This window comes from Aotus nancymaae, unplaced genomic scaffold (genome assembly GCF_030222135.1).
Source record: "Aotus nancymaae isolate 86718 unplaced genomic scaffold, 86718_ANA_hifiasm-v0.15.2.pri h1tg000002l, whole genome shotgun sequence".
Taxonomy (NCBI): Eukaryota; Metazoa; Chordata; class Mammalia; order Primates; family Aotidae; genus Aotus; species Aotus nancymaae.
This window is the reverse complement of record NW_026988413.1, coordinates 29,677,187-29,702,560: the sequence shown is the minus strand read 5'-3', so window position 1 is coordinate 29,702,560 and position 25,374 is coordinate 29,677,187. Positions and strand designations below refer to the sequence as shown.

General features: G+C 39.7%; 1 protein-coding gene across 4 annotated transcripts in view; it reads right to left on the bottom strand.

The window, feature by feature from the left end:
* The window catches only part of GRM8 (glutamate metabotropic receptor 8), a 798,631-nt gene that overhangs the window by 644,018 nt on the left and 129,239 nt on the right, over window positions 1-25,374 (bottom strand). For all 4 annotated transcript variants that reach the window (XM_064373706.1, XM_012474107.2, XM_064373708.1 and 1 more), the window contains exon 3: window positions 12,439-12,655. In XM_064373706.1, coding sequence (XP_064229776.1) covers window positions 12,439-12,655 — 217 coding nt within the window. The remainder of the gene's footprint in view (window positions 1-12,438; window positions 12,656-25,374) is intronic.

Genomic DNA, 25,374 nt, shown 5'->3' with positions numbered 1-25,374 from the left:
CTACAAAAAAAAAAAAAAAAAAGCTGGGCTTGGTGGTGCATGACTATAATCTCAGCTACTAGGGAGGCTGAGGCACAAGAATCACTTGAACCCAGGAAGTGGATGTTGTAGTGAGCCAAGGTTGTGCCACTGCACTATAACCTGGGTAACAGAGTAAACAGAGTGAGACTCTGTCAACAAAAAAAAAAAAAAAAAAAAAAAAAGAAGGAAAAGAAAATGTTAACCAAAGTAACATGGAAGACACGCAGGGATTCCAGGCTGTGGGGTGGCATGCGTGACTCTCTTGCCATGTAGCAGTTTGTTCAGGTCCTCATGAAGACCACCGTCTCTGATCTGTTCTCTGTGAGCCTGAGTGGAATTCTTCATGCCACCTGCATTTGGCGATGCTCCCAAACAACTGCACCTGGCAAGCTGTCTTGGCTCCTTCCTCAGTCCAGGCCTAGTCCTATGTGTGTGCCCACAAAAACACATGCACACATGTTCTTTTTCCTTCAAATGTGTGACCCCCTAGCCCCAGCATGCCATGTTATCTCCAGAGCACCCAAGGAGTCAAGTAGTTATTATGATAGATGTAGGCCATCTCCACCTTTTCATGGACTCTCTGTTCATGGCATCTCACTCCGTAGGCTTAGGCAAAATTCCTGTAGCCTAAAGAGATCTGAGACCTGAGACTACAAGGACATGAAAAATGCCAAGAGGATAAGCTTGACTGGAAACTCCACAAGGACTGGAAGCGGGTCTGACTTATTCAGCGTCATATTCCTACCACCTAGAACAAGGCCCCAACACACAGTAGGGGCTCAAATATTTGTTAAATGAAATGTCACATCAGCTCACGTGAATAATTCCATCTATCACAGGGTTTTCTCTGGCAATAACACCAAGCAACATTTTGAAGGGGAAAACGGTGGTTGCCCTCCACGACATTAAAGACACAAGGCTAGCAGTGTACTCTGAACATCCCTATTTCCCTTAATAGCCCATTATGCACATGCCAGCCATAATACATGATGCAAATGTAACTCCAGAGTCGTATGACCGTGAGTACCAATGCCTTGGAAGTGTATCTGAGCTGCTACAAGACGCATTATTTTTTTTTTCCTCACTGCTACAACTGCTAGAAGATATGTTTAAATCATTACTTGAAATTCCTTTCCCAACCAAACCCCTTCCCAGAGCTGTTAACAAGAAACAAAATGTGCTGACTTGAGTTTCATTTTATTTCCATTCCTCTGCCTTCCCCTTGTGGGACCCCCAGTGAATCATGAAATGGCTTTGGTTAGGCAAGAGTGAAAAAAGCAAAGAAAGAAGGCTCGTCTGTCAAATATGCAGATCCTAAAGGACAGAGACTCTGCAGCCCAGTTCTACCAATGGATATAACCCCTGAAATAACTGGTACCTATTTCAATCAACTATTCATCTGATAGCCTTCTGATTTTATTATATTCTGGAGCCATTTATTTTCAAGGAAACTATAATTGTCACTTAGTTGATACACAATGAAGTAAACTGAGAAAATGCACGCCTAATTCTCAGGCCAACTCTTTTAGGGCCTATAAAAATGACATAAATAGATTCTGAAGTTGCTTCATTTCTGCAGAAGGGTGTTTTTATATTACGTTCTTCTATCAACACAGTAACTACAGAGTGCACCTTAAAGCTCTCATCTAGTGCTGGAGTTTCCAAACACAATGGCTTTAACAAGGAAATGACTTTAGAAAGGAAAATAAAAGAAAGTTATTTCTTTGGGGCTAAGCACAGGGGAGAAGTGCACACTTCTCGTCATGACTTGCGAGGCATGCAGAGACCAGCTGGCAAGGCTCTGACCACAGAAGCTAATCCCTCAGGAAAAACTGGGTAATCCCAGATCCAAAATTCACCCAAAGAACCAGGACACATATGGGCTTGAGTCAGAGAGAACTTCATTAATCAGGGCTCAATCCGGCAGCCATGACTGGGAGATGCCATGTAAAGATGAGGGCAGAGATTGAAGTAATGCTTCCACTTGCCAAGCAATGCCAAACCTTACCAGCAAACCACAAGAAACAAGGACAGAGGCTGGAACAGATTTCTCCTCACAGCCTCAGAAGGATCCAACCCTGCTGACACCTTGATCTCAGGTTTCCGGCCCCCAGAACTGTGGAAGCCAAATTTCTGTTGTTCAAGCCACCCAGTTTAGGGGACTTTGTTACTGCAGCCCTAGCAAACTAATGCAGTTGGCAAAGGGGGTTAGGTAGCAAGAAAAAAATGAAAAACTGAAACAGGGACCACACAGTTCATGTGACAAATCCTGCTCCTTTTGAAGCATCTGCACAAGAATCTCTGGGAAACATACTCAAACCATCACTTGAGGCTAAATTCCCTTATTCTTGGGAATTCACATTTATTCATTTATATGACACTAAAAGAACATGAGAAATGTAAAGACAGCAAGCTAGAGGGGCTCAGGTCCCCATACAATAGCCAGGATTCTGCTTGATGGCTTCATGCATAGTCAGACCTTACCAGCTATGTGAGAATAAAGGCAGAGAAGGAGACACTTCGACCCAGTCAGGTGAAGTTGACAAGGAAAAGGTAATGTGTCATGATCCAAAACCCAAAACCAGGAGTCCAGAATCTAGGACTAGGTCCATCTTCAAGGATTGGAAGTATAAATCAAGTATCTGGTGGGACAACACTGTGAGTTTGCAGTGACAGAGAGGGGCTCAAGGTTCACCCAGGACAACCGAATACAGAGTCCATCATGACAAAACCATTCCAAACCCTAGCAAAACCATTCCAAACCCTAGCAACTTGTGGGTTGATGCTGGATACAAGCTGTTGGCCTTGGCTAAGACTCAGGAACTGAACAAAATTGAAACTGCTGCCCAGGGCATGGGTGATGCTAGGCAGGGGTGATCATGGAAAAGAGAGACTAATACTGTCAGGTAAAGCCACACACTGATTGCATGTAAGAGGATACATGAGAGTAATCATCAATAGATGAAGAAGTAAGAACTGTCAAACACTAGATACTTTACACATATTAAACATTTCTCATGTATTACATTACAAAGTTGGCATCATATTCTACATTCAACTTTTTGCACTCTTTTTTTCTTAGAAAACTGTTTCCAGTCAAGTTGTCTGAATTAATTTAACTCTTATGCCACTGTGTTCTTCCTTTGAGCTTGGTGTCCATAAGCTGTCCTTTTCCACTGTCTCATGCCAGATATTTTCGTTATATGAACTGCAGGATTCCCTCTCTCAGGCACAGTGCTTTGGGGGCAATGCATCTAAATGATGCCTCCATTAAGGCAAAGATCATGTGAATTTGTAATCATTTGCATCTTCACCTTCTCTGGAACACAGTGACCTGCTAGAAAGCAAAGACCATGATTTGTCTCTGTATCCTCAAAGCCTAGCACAAGTATCTATCACCTGATACATGCGCTATAAATGCTTACTGAATGGATTCATTCTTAAGAAGATTCAAAATGAAAAAGAAGCAAGCAGAATTGGTGAGTCATACTTGACTGATATTTCATGAATTCATGTATGTAACTATGTGCCAGCCCTATGCAAGATAATACATTAGTCATGTGAAGAAACAATAAGATTGGTCACTGCTAGGGTACAGAGCAAGTTTCAGGAATGGCAAGCACAGGTTGCCTTTAATTGAGCACTTAGCTGCTCTGCTGCCTTTTGCTCATTGAGAAAATTTGTTACATATTCAGGCAGTAACATGACTCAAAGGCTACCTGCTGGTGTAGATGGGCTCCTTACAAGATACAAATTGAGGCAGGGCACGGTGGTTCATGCTTATAACGCCAGCACTTTGGGAGGCCAAGGCAGATGAATCACTTGAGGTCAGGAGTTCAAGACCAGCCTGGCCAATGTGGTAAAACTCTATCTCTACTAAAAATAAAAAAACTAGCCAGGTATGGTGGCACACACTTGTAATCCTAGATACTTTGGAGGCTGAGGCAGGAGAATCGCTTGAACCAAGGAGGCTTAGGGTGCAGTGAGCTGAGATCACGCCACTGCACTTCAGCCTGAGCAACAGAGTGAGACTGGGTCTCAGAATATATATACATACACATATACACACATATATATATACATACACATATGTATATATACATATACATACACATACACACACACACATTGACCATTGTTGAACACTAGCCATGAGCCACACATTGTTATGTACAATCTCACTCAATTCTTATACAACTGATACCCCATTCTACACATGAGTAAATTGGGGCACAACATGATTAAGTAAGTTACCAAGATCTCTTTGCTACAATATGACAGATCTGGAACATAAACCCAGCCAGTGAGAAGTTCTCCCCAGTGCTGTCTGGCTAAGAGATTAGGGTTGGGATGAACCTACAGATTATAGGCTTTGGTATTTGCCAGCAATAAAAACTTCAACTCTAAGTGATTAAACATTATGGTAACCCCTGAAGGTTTCCATACAGGTTACGCATTATCAAAGATAATGCACAAGCCATAGTTGGAAAGAGTTCTGCCTTTTAGTTCCCAGAGGCTGAGCAAACCTTACCCCCAGACTCACATTACTAACACAACCATGAATCTGGTGACAACGGTAACTCAACAGAAATTCATGAAGCACTTATTACATGCCAGGCGCTCTACTGGATATTAGAAATACTTGCACTGAGAGAAAATAGGTCCTGATAGAAAAAATTGACAGAGAAATCAGAACTACACTCAGTGTGGCAAGTGGTACCACAGAGTTAGGAACAGAGTTAGGACCCTGGAAGCACATTGCTAAGGAGGAGGCAAGATACCCCAAACTTGTCTTCAAATCTCAACCCTTTTGAAGTAGCAACTGAATGATCACACTCAAGCAAAAGCAACTATTAGGTGATATGGTAAATAATATTCAATAACCAAGGATGACAAGAATAGGACAGGGTAGAATAGTTAGCCCGGGAGTAGGTGGATGGCATTGAGAACTAGGGAAGAGAAAAGAGAAGGGAGGTGATCAGGAGTCATTCAAAAGCCTCCTCTCTGGTCTTTCATGTAGAATGTTAGCCGTATATGGCTAAGATTGAAGGTAATTAACAAATCAAGCAAACCACTCTGCTATTTCAAATATCGTACACAACAGACAATATACCTAGCATCTTTATAATAATATACAGCTTTGTCCTACCTTGGGGTGGGGGGACCTGTATTTTCCCCCTTCCTTTCACTAGTAATGCCCTTTGCAGTTTATAAAGAACATTCACAAGAATTATATCATTGGATGATTACTGAGCAGAAAGGGCCTCCATTTTACAAACAAGGAAATGAATTCTCAGAGAAGTTTGTTAACAAAATCTCATAACTGAAAAAGAGGAATTTAAAGAAGTACTTCTGACTCCAAGGTTGGCTCTACTGCATCAAACTGCCATTGTTTACTAAAAACTTAACTACAGCATTAGAATCATAGGTTTTGAAGCATTTATTTGAATGCTGTTTGCTGTTTCACATTAACAGCAGCTGTTGCTATTTGGCAGTTACTAAGCCCTAAATATTAGGAAAGGCTAGGGTGAAGAACAGCTTTGAAATGGCACTCTATTTGATCAGGTTCTGCAATAATTGTTAAAATCATATGCACGTCCTTTGGATTCCTATAAAGCTTCTACAGTATCACTGCACCTGCAGTTCCAATTTGCAATTTTCTCAGCCCTCCTTTGAAGTTATTCTTGCCAATTACCTGGTGTTAATATTAATTAAATATGATTTGTAACTCAAAATGTGGTATTATCAATGAAACTCAGCTGTATGAATATAAAGTAAAATTTTCAATTGAATTAAATTGTTCCCTTTCATTCATAGTATTTTACATTAATACTTTTGTCAAATTGATTTTTGCCTGCTGGAAGTCATTTTTCCAAAGCAATGAACATCTGAGGGGAAACACTGCTCTTTATGTATTCTTTCCTTTCTGTCATTGAAAATACTTTGTTTTAATCTTAAAGTGAATCCATTTCAATTAATAGAAACTTGGTTCTTGTTCATAACCCAAGAGGGGAAAATGCTTTCTTTTAAAACTATACTAAGATACATTAAATATATAATCAGTGAACATGTTTCAATTGTATACTAGGGATGAAATTTTCCTTACTTTATTGCTTGACCCTCACTAAAAAAAAAATCACTATCAATCTTTTTGGCAACTGTCTGTCATTTTATATATACAAAAAATGAATTAATTAAATTTGTTTATTCCATTAACATTTCAAACAGAATCTTCCAACCCAACAGCTCTGTGGTGCTTTCTAGCTCTAAGACGTTAATATTCTGAACATGTCAAACAATAGTCAGAAGCTTCCAGCATTTGCAAATCAGGGAGAGAAAGTCACATATAGTGGAATAATTGACAGAATCAGGTCTATTCTGCCCCCTGTAATGTATGCATTGACGACTTGAAGGCCTGTCAACTTCAATAAGCCATTCATAAACATGATGACTGATTAAAGAAGGTGTGCCACCATACTGTGCAAATCCACAATGAAAAGATAGGTTTTCACATATTCCTTTTATCTTCAAAGATAAAGCTTTAGCTTCCTTGCCCCTTATAATGATAGCAGTAGTATTAACATTTATTATCCTCTCTTCTTTTAAAAATAATCTAATAAGGTGAGACAAAGAAGGGAAGGAACCTGTCTAAAGACTCAAGGAAATCATTTATTGAGTCATGAGCCACCAAGCCCAGAGCTTATGATGGAAAAGTATGAGTGAGTATCACCAACTCCGTTATTACAATATCAATGAAACAGAATATCTACAAATTAAAACAAGACAGAAATAGAGAACTGTGTCCCTAACAACTGACAGTTATGTAACATGCAGGTCTTAACCAGCAGCAACTAAGCTGTTTCCTTCCCTCAAGCCAAAAGACCAAAGGAGGAAAAAAATAAATAAATGAGCCCAGTAACTTTCCAGGTATCATCAAAGAGAAGCTTCTTGGAATAACACAAAGTGGTGCAGTTGAACAACAGGTACACACCTATGTTGGCAGTGTCTATTTTGATCCTACAGGGAAGCTCTCAATTACCTAGGAAAGCCAGAGAGATACCGGGATCCCATCACCTAACCCAGTCTAGAACCCTGAATTACCCATTAGGTTACCTCATTGATCCAAGGGTCAGAATTGGGAGAGTAGAATTCCATAACACTCCAAAAGGAACTTGTGAACTTGCTATCTCACAGGCTTCCCTGTTAACCAAATTCTGTCTGCCTAAGCCCCTCTCATCCTTATGACTAACCTATTGTCCTCCTGGCCCACCTCCCATCCCTCACTGGAAACTAACCTTCTGAGTATACCCTCACTCACCCTCTGTTAAGGATTGAATTATCTCCCAAGAAAAACACATTGAAATCCTAACCCCAGTACCTCAGAATGTGATCTTATTTGGAAATAGGGTCATTACAAATGTAGTTAGCTAAGATGAGGTCATACTGGAATAGGGTGGGCCTTTATTCCAATATGTCTGCAGTTTTATAAGAAGAGAAGACATAGACAAACACAAGAAGGAAGAAGATGGCCATGTGATAGTAGAAGCAGAGACTGGAGTGATGCATCTACAAGCCAAGGAATACCAGGGATTGTCAGCAAACACCAGAGGCTAAAAAACACAAGGAAGAATTTTCTCTTACAAGTTTCAGAAGCAATATGGCCCTGCTGACACCTTGAGTTTTTATTTCTAGCCTCAGAACTGTGAGACAATAAATTTCTATCATTTTAATCCACCTAGTTTGCTATACTTTACTATGAAACTAAAATACTAAGTGAGATCCTCTTAAGGACCTCACTTCACGTAGGAACCCTAGCCCTAACCCTAACCCTAACGTGCATGTTTAGGTATGCATTCTGGCAAAAGTTCCTGCTTTCTTATGAAACATTGCTCAACATCCTTAAACTTTCTCTAAGGAGCTCCTTGTATCATCTCCCACAATGCGTGTCTTCTTCAAAGGAGTATGAGAGCCCTCCCATGACCACAAACCCATCCAAAGAGAACACTCTATCATACTGTTAGCTCTCTATTAGAATGTCTAGGCATTTATTCCCACACTGTATTTGTCTATTCTCACGATGCTAACAAAGACATAACCAAGACTGAGTAATTTATAAAGGGAAGAGGTTTAACTGACTCACAGTTCCACATTGCTGGGTGGGTGGGGTGGGCTCACAATCATAGCAGAAGCAAATGAGGAGCAAAGTCACGTCTCACATGGTGGCAGGCAAGAGTGCTTGTGTAGGGGAATTCTCATTTATAAAACCCTCAGGTTTCATGAGACTTATTCATTGCCATGAAAACAGTATGGGGGAAACCACCCCCATGACTCAGTGATCTCCACCTTGCCCCACCCTTGACACATGGGGATTATTATAATTCAAGGTGAGATTTGGGTGGGGACACAGCCAAGCCATATCACACACCTTTATATAAAAGCTTCTCCCCATGAGTCCATCCTCATTCCCCTTTACTTCTCACCTTAGCAACCACCTTTCCATACTGAAAAACCACAGGGGTGGAGCTGCCTAAGGCCTTGGGAGCTCACCCCTCACAACAATGTGCCCTGGATGTGGGATATGAAGTCAAAGGAAACCATTTTGGAGCTTTCAGATGTAATGACTTCCCTGCTGTGTTTTGAACTTGCATGTGGCCTGCAGCCCCTTTCTTTTGGCAATTTCTTCCTTTTGGAACAGAAATGTTTATCCAATGCCTCTACTCACAATGTATCCCAGGAGTAAATAACTTGTTTTTGATTTTTTATTTTTTTTTTTTAAACGAAGTCTCCATCTGTTACCCAGGTTGGAGTGCAATGGCATGATCTCAGCTCACTGCCATCTCCACCTCCCAGGTTCAAGCAATTCTCCTGCCTCAGCCTTCCAAGTAGCTGGGACTACAGGCACGTGCCACCATGCCCGACTAATTTTTGTATTTTTAGTAGAGACGAGGTTTCACCATGTTGGCCAGGCTGGTCTTGAACTCCTGACCTCAGGTGATCTGCCCTGCCTTGGCATCCCGAAATGCTAGGATTATGGTCATGAGCCACTGGACTCAGCGTGGACATTCCAGTTAATGCTAGAATGAGTTAACATTTGGGAAGACTATTGGGAAGGCATAATTGTATTTTGCAATGTGAAAAGGACATGAGATTTGAGAGGAGCCAGGGTGGAAAAACATAGTTTGGATATTTATCCCCACCCCAAATCTCATGTTGAAATGTAATCCCCAATGATGGAGGCAGGGCCTGGTGGAAGGTGTTTGGGTCATGGGGACAGACCCCTCATTGCTTGGTGCTGTCTTTGAGATAGTGATGTCTCAAAAAATATGGTGATTTAAAAGTGTGTTGCATCTCCTCCCCTTGCTCCTGTTTCACCTTCTGCCATGATTGTAAGCCTCCTGAGGCCTCCCCAGAAGCAGATGCCACTATGCTTCCTGTACAGCCTGCAGAACCCTGAACCAATTAAACCTCTTTTCTCATAAATTATCCACTTTCAGGGATTTCTTTAGAGCAATGCAGGAATAGCATAACACACCTCCAATGTCTAGAAAATTAAGGATAAAATAAAAACCCTTTGATATGAAATAATCATGTGTCTATGTCAAGCCTTTCAATTTTGTCTCCCATACTTCACTATACAAACTATGCTCCAGTCAAACTGTGCTATTTGATGATGCCATCTATATTTTTTTCCTTCTCAGCAATAATCCTATAGTCAAGAGATGCCCTGGGCTGACACTATAACAGCTGTGATATCAAGGAGCTATTTGTCTTTATTTTATCAAGTGTCTCTCGTCCCTCTCTCCTTCAGAAAGACCCCAGCAAGGGAAGAGCCATCACTGAAGTCTCATCATAACCACCATACACTCATAAGTTTCATTCTCCCAGATTCACAAAGGACACTTCCCCAAGTCTGATTTTGTTAAAATGAAAAACCTTCTAATCAAAGTGTATAAGCAATTCATCACTAAACCGATTTTCATTTCACCATCATTCCATTAGGATCTGCCCAGGTTAATCAGAGGTAAGACAGAGGAAGCCTCAATTTACACTGAAATTTCTTAGCAATCGATGTTGCTGAAGAGAAATTCAGAACAAAGTACAGAAAACATTATGAGTTGGGGAAATATACAATTTTATTAATGGGAAGACACTCCAAAAAATGAATTTATCAACTTCTCAGTAAAGCTACTGAGCTTTAAAAAACACACTACTAACATGGTGACAGAGATGTCATCAATGTTGTAGTAAGAGCTGCAAATGTTACAGAACTAATGAATTTTCATTAGAGACACCAGATAATTTCAGAATGGGTTAAGTTGCTACCATTTGCCTTTGCCATTAATATCATTGTCATGTAAAAGGTTTAATTTTCAGCTATTTTTGTTCTAGATAAAATCTTTGTCATTAAAATGAGGGATGATTTTGATATTTAATATATTCCACGGCATACTCCAGTGTGGTACTAATTTGGCCTTTTCAGTATTCTGCATATTAATTGACAATCCATCCCTCCTCCATTCCCCATATAAGTGAGAACTGAAATAGAATGGACAACCAATCAAGTCACAAAATACTGAAAAGATCAACACAGAAGAAATGTGTTGCTCTAATCAAGAGCATATACAAGGCACTAAAATTATTTTCTCCCATGCTAATGACTATGATAGAAACAGGAATAATGAATGGCACCATCTAAATCCTTTTATGTAACAGTATTACCAAAGCATAGCAATGCTCCCTAAAAAATAAAAACTACGTATTTTAGTCAAAAGAATAAAACTGTGGTTTCACTTAACTTTTAGAACAATGCATTTTGTCAGATTCTGCAACAATTGGCAGATTATGTCCTGTTTTGAATTTTTTATAGTAATCTATCTCATGCACACAAAATGTGTCCTGGAGTTGCAGAATGTCCAGGAGAACTGCAGAAAACTTATTTCGATACATACTCTATTAGTTTCCCTCCCTTATAGAATTTTCACTCTGGTAAGAACTGACATCAGTTGCTTAAATAATACATTAACCCTGTTTCCAGAAGCGATTGTTTTCATTTGAGTGGGCCTTTCCTCTAAGGATAAACTTTAGATTTTTATCCAAGAAGATAATATAATTTGTCATAATTTAAAAATCAATGGAATGGTTTGGATCAGTTTTATAGCAGTAATGATATAAATTTCCAGAGAGAAAAGATTATGGCATCATGCACACTTACAGCAGGTGTAAACAGTTGTCCAATTTAATCAATTAACCCAATCTGTCCAAAATGACCAGGCTTTTTATACATTTTACACAATAGCATAAATGTAGAACAAATGTGAAATATACTAAATATTGTGTATTATAATTTTCTATGCCCTACTACACACAAAAACTTGCAGCCATCTGCAAGCCTCTCAAGTGAAAATCCTATTTCAATAACATTAGACTTTTTGTCCTTGATAATTATGGTTAAGCCCAAATCACTCCTATGATCTTTTCCTGAGTAAAGGCCTCCAAGAAAAACAATAAATTTATCAACATAATGTCTTCCTTCAGGCTCAAAATTACTGAAAAACAATCAATGGACACTTAATCTTTCCACAAAATATTACTACTCTTATAGAAAAATTCATTCATTTTAATAAGAATAACACTTAAGTAACAATAACATATCTCATTTCATTCACAAAGATACGTTGTTGAAAAATAGGAAGTTAAGATTTGTGCTCTAACTTGTTTCTTTGTTTTGCCTTGTGTTTTCAGAGCAGTGAAATGGATTTACAACCTCATTGGTACACATACAAGATGGTGAAATGCCTAGAGACTTGAATAAGCACCTTGAAAAAAATGCCCAGGACGGAGGTCAGCAGTACCTTGTTGTAAACAAGTTTTTACATCTTGCCCTTCATTACATCCTAAGCTTCAGAGCTTCAGTTGAGAATAAAAATGCAAAAAGTCAAATATGACAATAAGAATATTGCTTAAGTATAGCCTTGGGGCTACTTCAGCATTGTTTCAAGATGATTACTAGACTTAATCCCTCTAGTGTTGGATGTTAAATTCCACTGACTTTTTTCAATTTAATGACTTGCTAATGTAAACTTCCATCTAGAACAATCAAATAGTATGTCATTTATTCAAATTTACAGTGGCTCTAATGTGCCAGCAAACTCCCTTGTCAAAACAGACAACTTTAAAAAAATGTTCACTTGAGTCAGGAGCCCTACTTCCTAAATTAGCACCAAAGTGTCACCTTGATAGACCTATGAACAACAAAATCATTTATAATAAACCCAGCTTCCCTCTAGAGTGGACAGCCTAGTTCATGCATCTGTAGGAGTTCTAATTATTCCCTACAGATAAAAGAGCACTTGGAGAAGCTCAGGCATCAGCAACCTGTCGCCTCCAAATACATTCATCTGATAAATATATGCTTACCAATCTCCCTCGAGATCTGAGTGAAGGCCTCCACACCGCTCTCGCCATAGTTCCCCTCAGAAGCCAGTGTTGACACATAATTCCATCCCAGTGCCGTCACGATGTCCACCATGGCTTGCGCTTGGTAGGAGTCAGGTGGGACCACTCGAGAGAAAAAGTCATACCTGGTGTTATCACTTAGCTCTGGGGCTGTGGATGCATAGCTGATTTGAGGTATCTGCAAAACAAATGGTGGGTCATTTCAACCCATGAAGAATCTTCAAGAATGATGGATTGTCATAAGAGCTAAACAGCCAAGGCTATATCAGAAACATAGACATATCAGCCTGAAGCCAACATACAGTTTTATGACTGCCAATTTAATTAGAAAGTATTTTTTAATGGTCCATAGGCTCACTTTCTCTCAATACACAATATGTCTCAGCAGTCAGAAAGAATTTCATTTTGCTTTAGTTTCCATTGTTTTCTGGAGCCAAAGCAAAACATTTGTGCTTTTTGTTGATATTGCTTTTTCAGTCTGTACATGATAAGCTCTGGTGCAGAAAGGAGAGAAAAACGAAGGCATATGCATCAGAAAGGGTCACCTCTGAAACTGGCTTTAGCTTGATAGGACACTAATGCTATACAAAGACTAACAAGGAATTTAATGAGATTTGTTTGTACACTTAATGCCATTTCAGTCTTAAGACTACATTTAAGTATTTTAAATACATAGTTTCGCAAGTCTATCTACTGTCTATGGATATAATCCGAGTGCTACAAAAAGATTTGAGAATTGCCAGCAGTCACATATCCTCTCATAGAAACATCTTTCTAACTCCCCAAAACATCACAGAAAAAGGAATCCAGACCATAAATTCTTTAAAAGAAGAGACTATTTTTCTTTTAATGTGGTGAATTGCTAGAAATTTTTCAAAACGAGGAATCCTATGTCATTTCTCAATAATGTGGGAAAGTGAGTTATGTGGTTGTGCCTAGTAACTCCTCTGATGCCATGCTGTGGTATGAGTGAAAGTTCAGCGATCAAAATGACTCCAAGATGCCCTAATTCAGGTGGCTTAGTTGAAAATGCAGGTTTGACTTATACATAAAAAAATTAACTCCGTGCTATATCACAAGCTGCAGCTAACGTCAGTGCTCAAAGAAGATGTCAGAGGTTGTAGTTCCATCTTTCCACACAGGGCTGTGCACTCCGGAATCCAACAGTCCCCACCACCGTCTAGACAGATGAATTCCAATCTGTATAAACGTTTCAACTCCACCCTTTTTTTTTTTTAGTTTATTTATTTTACCTTTGGTGCAAACTATATCTGGCATTTCTCCCCATGTTATCCCTCTCCCCGCCATCCCCCCTCCCCTCCCTCCCTACCTCCACTGTCTCTCCTCTACCTTCCCCAACTGTCCCCAGTGTGTGACGCTCCTCTCCCTGTGTCCACGTGTTCTCTACTTGTAAAGCCCTCAACATCTAGATAAACTTCTTCCTAAGTCTAGAGAGTCCTACTCCATACTGGTGGCCAGTGAAATGACAACAAAATTCCTAAAATGTAAAAAGTCGCCCCGGGAGCAGCAGCAGAGCAATGTGCTTTGGAGCTGTCCAGGGTGCTGACAATTCGTTCAGCTTCTGTGTAACTTGGATCCACCTACGTTGGCCATAACAATGAGTACCCAGAATAGTCTGGCCCATTTAACTCCAAATTCTTTCTGGTTCTGTTCTCCTAGTGGGGATCATGTTAACTTACTTGTTAAAACTGTGGGACCATGTGGGACCAAGTTCATCCTGCCCTTTGCCTTCTCTGTCAGATATGCTGGCCTTACCTTGACACATTTTTCCCCTGGTTAGATTTTGTGCCTCCATAGTACATGACTACTCGCAAGGACATCCCTCTAAATCTCAAACCACACACCAAACCTTGGCCTTTTTCACCTTTTCTTGTTTGTTTTCAGAGGGCCTGGGAAGGAAACCATGGATAACTCAGTGAGATCTCCCTCTTACTAGATAAAAATTTCCCAAACATCAAAATCCTGTGTATTTCTATGTTCTAATGAAATAAAGTCAGCCCTCTGACCTTCACTTTAGAAGAAATTCTGTGTATGTGCAAGTATGGGATGTGTGGAGGGAACAGGAGAGCATTCTATAGCAAATTCTATAGCTCTATACCATGTCCTTGTCCTATTTGGATACATAATTCTCCCACTTCCTAAGTTACTAAGAGTCCAGCCATAAAATGACTTACACAATTCCCACCCTGCCTATAATAATAAGCCACCCTTTCTAAAAATGAGAAGAAAGTGTGAAAATTGAGTGTTTGAAACCAAAACTAATTATCTCAAATTACTACCTTCAGTCAGTCACTTCCAGGCTGTTTAATTAGCAGTCAGCCTCATGTTTAGGAGTAATTAAACAGGTGTAAAGGGTATATAAAATAAAAGTACAGATAGAAGATAGTTGTTTTATTAATTCAGTAATGGATTTTCTCCCCAAAGTCTTGAAGAGTTTTCTCTTTGCAGATTAATGTGTAGGAAAGTAATGTGACCATATGTGTTTGTATTTTTATTTTTTCAGTATACAATAATGCACATCAGGGTATATGAATAGTATTTCAAGACAAGTTTTCATGAAGTCACATCTCATTTTTATTTTGTTGTGGTAGACCACTAAGTATTGGCTCATTGGGGATTTTAATTTCTGCGCTAGCATCCCCAGTATTTCTACCATTCACAAATTAAACCCCTCCTGGAAAATGAAGTAGAAATTGTTTAAAGACCTGGAATGCTTCTTTTTCTCTTCCCTACATCAAATCCACCCTAACTACCCCCTTAACCTTGGAGGTTTCATCTACCAGAAACACAACAATAATAAAAAGGTGGTGAATGTTAAAGAGAAGTGGAGGGAAAAAAATCAGAGGAAAAAGAAGGAAAGCATACTAAGAAAACAAATTGCTAGGAAAAGCATCCATCATCAATTCCCCCATCCTTTAAAAAAAAAAGCAGTATTTTTTATAAGCCTCTGTTAACTCCCATTGCCAATGTAAAGGATAAAATTCAAGCTTTTCAGTCTGGTTCACAAAGACCATCAGATTCTGTCTCATCTTCCTCCCCTGATCTGTACCTTCTCTCCATATTCTCACAGCATCTGTACCCTTCCCCAGACCAGGAAGTCTTAATGCTCTCCTCTATCTAATGATCTTCTACACAAATTCAATATCCAACTCAAAAGTCACCTCCTTCTGGGGACACTTTCACTAACTCCATCAGGAGAGCTGTCTTTTGCTATTCCTGTCTTCCAAAGCCTCCACTATCTAACATTAGAATCATGACTCTGCTGGCTTATGATCCTCTCAAGACCAAGCAAGGTCTCTGTTTATTTGGTATCCCCAACACCAGGCGGAGCAAGTCCTCAACGAATGTTTGAGGGAAACTGATTAAACTGCAGCAGGAAATTTAATACAGCTTCTTTCCCACCGCCTCCTCACCTGCATTCCACCAAAATATTGTGCAGGCAATTCTCCATTTGACCCTCCTGATCCTTCCCCATCCTGCCAAAGTGCCTAGGAGGCTGTTCTCTATGACTATATTGCCTGGGCTTCCTTGCCTCTGGCTTCTAGTTGAGTTTGGCCTGAAGGCACCAGCAGAATATGGAAGGGTGAGGGGAAACAGAAAGAAGTTAGAGTATTTATCCCCCAGCTTCTTCCTCCACTGACTCAGTGTTTCTTCACCTAAGCCCTCACCCACAGCTACAGCTCTTGCCAGATTCCAGTGACCACTCTCTACCATTATCCCTGCAGGTCTCCCCACTGTTGCTGGCTCCTGAGCACTTCATCATCCCTTGTTTTTTCTAACTGTGCCCACACTTACAAATAGGCTTTTTGTGAACCTCTTTTCCATTACTTGTGAGTGTGCCAGAAGCCTGATGAACACGGCCCTATGACAAGTCTCTGTAGAAGACAACACTGCTGTGCTCCCCCACTCAGTGCTGCCCCAACCTCAGCCCTTTTCTAGCCACCTGCCCTTCCAGCTTTCTCTACTGCTGTACTTAGGTGACTTTCTCCTTTCCTTTCTCCTTCAGTTCCCTAAAGCATCCTATTGCATATTTGAAAACACCTGTCATTTTGTTTTTCTTCATTTCTTATTTTCTTTGTGCTGAGGCTTCATAAGAATATAATATGTGCTTGAATAAGGCCATATTTCTATTACTCAAAGCATATTTGAGGCAATTAATTATAGAACTCAGGACACTTATCATCACTCTCTTTTTTAAAAAATGTTTTAAATTCCACTTTTCTAATAATTATTTTGGTTAGAAAGAACTCTTTCTTCTCTCACTACATTCTTCACTTCAGCCAACAGAAGAGGAGATTCCTACCCCCCAAACCCACCCTCTTTGGGAACTCCAGAACAAGTATTTCCTCTCTCACTCTCCATTCCTTTACTGACTTTCCCAACATGGAGGGGGAAACAAATCAAAGCCAGAGTTCTACATTTATTGGGCAAAAGAGGATAGCAGGTTCTCCCTTTATTCTCTGACCTGTCTACTCATATCTCAGGCTTCTTTTTTCGACAATGTCAAAAGACCAGGCAGGGCTTCAATTCTTGGGAAGGAAGCCCACCCTCTTCTCTCCATATTCCACTGGCAACCAGATGTTTGAGAAATGCTTGAAGCCCATGCTACTCATTGCAAGTGAACTTTAAGTCTTCTGTGCAGGCAGAAGTGGGTCCCAAGGTTGAGATGTGGTACAAGAGTAGGAGCCACAGATTCAAGCTGAATTATCTCCAATCCAGTTCTTAACAGATAGTCATGTGCCTGGGGAGTTATTTGGTGCTTGCCCAGCTGTTAATAAAGCTAATTACTTGATCTACATTTAATTAGCTATTCTGTGAATATTGGATTTGAAAACTCTGAGAAATTCCAAAAATCTGGCTTAGAGCTCAAGGAGATTAAAGTTCTATTTCAAAAAAAAAAATCATTTACATATATTATTAATAGAAGTTATCAGAGATTATTGTCTTCTAGTGTCTGTTCTCCTTTTTCCAAATGAAACCTCCAATTTTCACCTAGTCACTCAGAATATGACTACATTTCCCAGCTTTCCTTGCAGTGGTGAGTGAAGTTTCTGAAAAGTATCCTTAAAAGGAGAAGGCATGCCTTTCTCATGCTCTTCCCTCTTTTTTGCTGGCCAGAATTTGGACATAATGTCTGGAGCTTCATTACCCATCTTGGGCTATGCCCTAGCAATGGTGGAACAAAAATCCACACCCTGCTCCAAGCTACTGTGATATCTGGATTCCTAAAGCCACTTGACTCTTCTTCCCGCTTTCATTCACGCCCTTCTCAAATCTGTGTTATACCAGCACGAAAACTGGTATTTTTTAAAAAAAATAGATCTTAGAGTCCTTCAATCATTTCCCTATTTCCCTTAGAATATAGCCCAAACCACTTGTCACAGGATCCTTTGAACTGGCAACTGACCACCTATCCCTCCCACTCACCTGATCCAACCACCCTGGCTTCCTTTTTGTTCCCTGACCAGGCTAAGTCCTTTTTCACCTAGAGCATTCATACATATCACCCCGTACATTTTCCCAAGCAAATCCTTGCTGGCCTTTCTCCTCCTTCAGCCTCAGCTCAACAGACCTTCCCTGACCACCCCATCTAATGTTGTCTCCTCACCTTCCATTATGACCTCTTCACTCTACTTATTTCGTTCCTCTTCACAACTTGCATTAATTTGTGTATTCTGTTTCCCCTACTAACATGTAGATTTCACAGGGTTATTTTCTGCATTGTTTACAGATGTAACATGAGCTCCTAGGAGATAGTAGGTGTTCAATAAATATTCATTGAAAGTAAAATGAACCTATTCATCCCATTAATCAAGACTCCTTATTATTTTCTTCCATGTATTCTAACTTTGAAAAAGTTTTCTATAAAACTACTTAAGTTAAAAAATCACCCATTTCCCATATTTTTTATTAATCAAAGATCTACTCAGCTGCAAAACTTCTGATCAGCACAAGGTATCTGTTTTTGCCAAGCTGAAGAGACAGAATTCCAGTTCAAATCACTGAAGTGCCGTTTCAGTTTTAGCCTGTGCAGTCTCCTCAGAGGGAAGCATACAATTGCCATTTTGCTTTTTGAAATGCCAAAAATGGCCACAGAAACTTCATAACCATCTTGGCAAACACCTTGACAGCCCATGGACTTCAGTGTGTCATTAAGAATAAAAATTACATTTCTAATCAAAGGCCAGCATCACAGATTATTTAATCATTTACCGCTCCTTGCTTATCTTTATCTGTAAGACAGATATCCCAGACAGGGATAAAAGAGCTTACGTATCCCCCAAACCGAGTCTCTCCATGTTGCCTTCACTGAGCCTTACTGTACATGGCCGAGTGATGAAATGAGGGATTTCTGCAGCTCCAAGGAGCTCAGAGACTTTTAGACACCAGAAATACTTTTTTTTGTGGTCCAAGGAAGTTACAACTTCAGCTGCCTTTTTAAGGTCTTCCACTGCTTGCACATCAAAATATTGCGATAAGCTTGAAACTTGCCTTGTCTACTAGAATGGCATAAGTTTTGCATCTGCTCACCAGTTACTGGTTTGCTAAAGATCCCAAGGAAGCCAAGACACCCCTGACAAGGCTAGCGAAAAGCCACCTAAAGCACAGCTTAGATGAAGCCCCTCAAAATTTTAGGAAATTTCAATCTTTCTGCCAGAAACTTGCACACATCTGAGTACAGGTTTGCAGACAGAAGACAATTTAAGACCTGAATCATATATATTTTTACCATCAAAAAGGTTTTTTTTTCCTGCCAAAAAAGGTTTTTGTTCTCTGCAAACAATCTTATCCATTGATCATGGAACTTAATTGGTAGAGCAGGTTGGTGGGGTGGGTTCTTTGTGCTACTCAAGAGCATCATTGGTTTTTTTCCAGTGAAAGATCAGCTTGAAGCCATACTCTTCCCTTAGGGGCTAATGCTTGCCCGAGTACTTTTCCAGTGATGGTGGTTAGCAACAGTGGCCATCAGGACAATAGCTTCCTGCCACCTGGCCTTGAGGTAGGTTGGTTTTTGCTGCAAAACTGAGGTCAAGAAAAGCATAGTTTTTATAGCCATTAACTTTGTCTTTTTATACTTGACTGCTCTCTAGTATTAAAGCTACTAGTTGCTTGTGGCAAAACATAAGTATACAATCAGAAATTAGATATAAATGAGAAGTTAGGGATAGAGGTCAATGTCCTGCACTGGTCCAACTCTCCCAACCCTGCCCTGAGCTTTCATGCTCCTCCCACCTTCATGAAAACAGACTAAGGAGAGGGAAAAAAAGAGAGGAAATGTAAAGCCAGAGAGTGAAACAAAAAGAAGATGGGTGATCACCCCGAGTTGCATCCAAAAACATGAAGTAGTATTCCTTTCCCAAATCAGGACTGGCTCAGAACAATCCTGTCCACATAGTGGACAGTTATTAAGATCCCTACTTGTACAAGTTGGTGTCAAATAGGAAATTCAGTCTCTGATCCTTTCTTCTCAGTTGAGTTCCTATAGTGGATTCAGAGAAGGATATGAGCCTTTGAGTTTTGATGCACAAAGGAGTATAGCAAAAGAAAAAGGAGAGGAAGCCTATTGCCATCGGAAATCATGGGGTCAGGGAGAGCCAGGAGTGCACTACACTGCACCGTATTTTTATCTTTCTCCTCAACATGAGCTCACTAAGATCAAGCAAAGCTTTATATACATACCTACACCAAAGGGGCCTGTGGTTAGTTAACAGAGCTGAGTATAACACAAAGTTAGTAAGTTTAAGGTCATGAGTTGAATTCCATTATTGGCCAGGATGAAGTCCTGGCCCAGAGGGCACCAGAACCTTCCCCTTCACCAACACATAGCACACTAACAAAGTCAACCAGAGAGAGGAGAGACAATATCAATTCATTCTCACTGCTAGATGAATAATTCAAAGATTTTTTGCTACTAATGGCAAACCTAAAATTTTAGCAAATCATGAGAGACACATTTTCTTCAAAACATAAAGAGTGTTTTTGTATCTATGTCTGCCTAAAAGTATAAATATATATTACAAAGTCAAATGTTAATTTCAGATAATTCATGTGAATAGACCATTAAATTGTAAAAGGGTACATTTTCTCACCTCCTTTTCAAGGGTATTATGTGAATCATAGAGGCAAAGAAAACAAATGACTCGAGGAGACTAAATAAAGGGACTATTTTAAGGCAGGAGCAGCATATAGGGAAGGCAATGGAAAGCCCAATACAGAAGGAGTCAGAGGTTGAGGTTGGCAGTTGCCACCTATGAGCCCTAAGAGAGAGAGCAATTACAGAGTCATGAATGGAAGCTACCTTGAGGGGAGGAGTAACCTCCCTAAAAGGACACCTCCAGCCCCTGGCAACCCCAAAAGGAAATTACATTCTGACCTCTCCCCTCATACACACCTCCTGCTGGGTCTCCCTCTGACCAAACTTATTGGAAGCAAAAGAGGAAGAAAACTTGAATTTGCCTGCACAAAGGAGCCTTCCAGGGCAGCCAGCAGACGGCAAAAGAGAGAAAGTCGTTGTGGCAGGGCAAGCAGAAGCTATCTGGCACAGGCACCATTAATCATTGCTCACTGGACACGTGAACAAAATTTATGGATAGCTGTGCAGATTTTCAGTTTTCTATGTTATATTGTTTTTTCATAATTTGATGATTTCAAATATTTTTGACAGAAAATCTACACTAAGACATTTTAATTTGGCTATTGAAAATCGCAATCCTAAGATTAGACCAATGAAGTTTAGATTTCTTATGGAAAATGAAATAACTAATGCCATGTTTTAGAAAGAAATGTAATGATTTTAATCAAATTGGTAATGGCATTTTGACTTCTAACCTGTTTATTTAAAATGAAAGAGAAGCAATTCATGAACATGAAATAATTTACATATAAACAACCATAATTATACCCTATAAGATTGAATAAACCTTTTTTTACATCTGCTAATTACATTTTACAATGAGAAAGCACAAAGGCTCCTTAGGGAAAGAATTGTCCTAATCTATGAAGTCCTAGTAGTGTCGGGATTTTTAAGCCTAACTGCCCTAAAAGTTTTACTAGCAAGTTGGATTTAAAACCTTCATTTTCTGAGAAAGGGACTTAGGCTGGGCCCAGTGACTTACACCTGTAATCCCAGTCTTTTGAGAGGCTGAGGCAGAAGGATCGCTTGAGGTCAGGAGTTTAACATCATCCTGGGCAACGCAGTGAGACTCCCATCTCTATAAAACATTAAAAAATTCGCCAGACATGGTGGTACACTTGTAGCCCCAGCTACTCGGCAGGCTGAGGCTGCAAGATCCCTTGAACTCAAGAATTCAAGGTTACAATGAGCTGTAATTGGACCACTGCACTCAGCCTGGGTGACAGAGCAAGACACTGCCACTCAAAAAAAAAAAGTGGGGAGGACTTTAATATTCCAACTAATTTTATAGTTTCTCTAGTTTATAGCATCTCCTTCAATTTTGCCTTTAAAAAAATTGAACAGTTTTATTTACATTTCCATGTATTTCAGTACTCCATGATTCTAAAAAATTATAATTAGTACATATGCAATATTACACAGAAATTTAAAAGGCTAATTCAATACATATACTTCTTCTAATAGTTAAATTTAATGTTTTTTTAGCGGTTACTTTTTGATTAATTCATTCAACAAATTAGCTCCCACTACATGCCAGACACAGCAACAGGCCCTGGAGATAGGCCTGTAAACAACACATGGTCCTCCCACCCCCATGGAGCATATGGCCAAATGGAAAAAGCGGGCATTCAATAAATAATCAACCAAATAAACATTTAACAGCAATTGTAATAATTGCTCCAAAAGCTAAATACCAGCTGCTAAGAATTACAGGGCCACTCACCTGGTCCACAAGAGACAGGGCAAGCTTCCCTGATGAAGTGACATTAAGCTGACACATTGAAAAATGAAGAAGAAAAAGGAACAAACACTGAACACCAGCCACAGATTGCCTTTCACTTGAGACCTCCTTCAGATGTGTATACCACCCAATTTGCAGAAATGAAGAGGACAGGCAGTCTACTGACAGGTACTTAATTTTAGAAAACTTGCCACAGGGTGAAAAATATTAAACCATAGACCACCATCTCCCATGCTTATTACAAACACTGTTTTCAAATACTATGTGCATAACTGGGGTTCTTATGCCAGGACTATTAAGAAAATGCTATGTAATTTATCATCAGGGACTTGCATTACATTCTCACAGATCTCCGAGTCCTGAGGCTTATAAGGGTATGAAATAAATAAATGAATGGATAGATGTAGGGTAAACAGATGAATGAAAATAGAAGACACTAAGAATCAACTTTAAGTCAAGAGTCCAAGAAAAAAAATGTATACTTATATTACTTATAAGCTCTAATATTGGTTTCCTTCTTTAGGAAAGCAAAAAATATGTGATTGAGAAGTAGTAGGAAACTCTCTTCTTTGTACTCAGGCAGTGAAGGCTTTGGGATAAGACTTCAAACTCCATGAGAAGCAGGTTAGAACTAACCGTAAAAGATAACCTGGCTTGGCTTTGCTTTGTCTCTTTACAAGGTAATGTACATTTTCTGCAACTCTCAAGAGGAAGAAAGAAATACATGGATCTGACCACCTCTGGGAACTCTGCTCAGTGAGGTAGCATCCCAGGGAGACAGAGAATTGCATTCCCTGCTTTCATTCTTTCTACTTCTGACAGTTTCTTTGATATCTTCTTGGTAAAGTTTTCAAGCAGTTTGGGATTTCAAGACGAAATCTGAGTATTCTTTAAAACAAAAAGTAGGAGAAATTTGGAAATGAGCTGCTTAGGACAGTGAAAATTTTCTATAAAGTGATTTTCTCACGAGTACCAAAAAATAACAAATTACATTTTGTTATAATAGAAAAACCAAAATGATGCCATGGCACTTTCTTAGCATCATTTGCTAAGTTACTTAAAAATTTAACTCTCCCACCCACACATTCCCATCACTGCTGACTTCAAACTATCACCTAGCATTTAATTTTCCTCTTCTGCTGATTTCCTTACTGTGCAATCAACTGCTGTGGTTCAGTTTTTTTCCCCTAAGCATGTCAGCACTACAGCATTATGAAATAAAAGAAAAGCATTAGTAATTATAACTAACAAACTGAAGTCAATAAACTTTAAGCTGGCAAATATTCCATTTAGACTGGCATTCTGCCACCCAATAATACATGATTTGACTCCTACAAATAAAGAACAATGTTGATAAGGGTGTTTGTTTGTGCAAATAAATTTCCTGGTTGGCAATTTCATAGATTTTCAGTGATTATCCACATTCAAAAATCTTGGTCTTCAAGTCATTATTTATCTCTCAGCTAGCATTCAGGTACTGATTCTGAACACCTAATAGCACTGGAAATTTTCATTTGTTTTATGTTACCTAAGTTAGTAAACTCAGTAGGTTAGAAGAAGGTACATGTGAGGTTAAAGGTCTTCATTAGAGCTCCGTTTACATAGGAGAAAAACCCATCCCTTCTCCAAAAAGCAAGTAGCAGATTTCATATATGGCCATCATTGGTGACTGAAAAAGTTGATTAAAAGATGTAAATGACTCAGAGTCTATTCCACCACATACTCTGGAATGCAAGGATATGTTCTTCTGAGAAGCATCATCTCAGTACCCAAAGGGCAATACATTAAGTTTCCTCTAAACAATCTAATTAGCCCGTTCATCCTATCAACAACCTCTTTTTGAGAAGCATAACTTACTGCTCTCTGTAAGCCTTCTTTATGTGTCATATTCCATCTGCACACCTAATTTATATGTATATACATGTGTACATGTCCATTTTGCCAACATTTATTTAACATGTTATATTGGCCAAGAACTGTGCTCAGTGCTTTATCTTCATTTTATGAATGGCAAAACTAAAATCTGGAGAAGTAACTTTCCCAACACCAAATAATTTGTAAATGACAGAGTAGGATTCAAATCCAGGCAGTCCAACCCCAGATTCATTTCTTAAACACCTCTACCCTCCACTACTTTGGGTCCATTTTTACATCTGATATTAATTCTTCAGTAGCTTTTTTCCCCCATAGGTGTTCAGCTTCCTCCCTGTTTCCACTTTTGGTCACATCCGCAACTCCTTTAGGGTCATAAGTGCTTGGACATCACCAGCCATCATCATGTATGGTATCCAAATGAACAGGAGATACTAGCATCTATAATTAACTAAATATTACCTGCCTCCTTTGGTTTTCATCAATCCCAATTGCAACAGTTTCTTCTGGGGAGGGGGGCCTCCCAGCCCAGTTGGGTACCAACAAAATGGCCTGAGACAAGTTTGGGGAAGGTTGGACAGCAATCACATAGGTCAACAGGGGGAAGGTAAGTGCAAAAAGGGGTACCCAAGTTCTCAAAGCCAGAGAGAGCACATCTAAACATAACAGGTGATGAGGAGCAGAGGGAAGAACCAAGAAATGAGGCTGGGCATGGTGGCTCACACTTGTAATCCCAGCACTTTGGGAGGCTGAGGTGGGAAGATCACTTGAGGTGAGGGGTTCAAGACCAGCCTGGCCAACATGGTGAATCCCCATCTCTACCAAAGATACAAAAATTAGTTGGGCATGGTGGTGTGCACCTGTAGTCTTCGCTACTCAGGAGGCTAAGGCAGGAGAATCGCTTGAGCCTGGGAGACAGAGGTTGCAGTGAGCTAAGATCACGCCATTGCACTCCAGCCTGGGCAACAGAGCGAGACCCTGTCTCAAAAAAAAAAAAAAAAAAGAAAAGAAAAGAAATGGTAGATGACTGAAAGGTGTTCCAGGCAGAGGGACAGCATCTGATAGAAACAAACCTATGAAAGGATACAGATTGCTTAGGAAAAGCAAACAATTTCATAGTCCTAGTGAA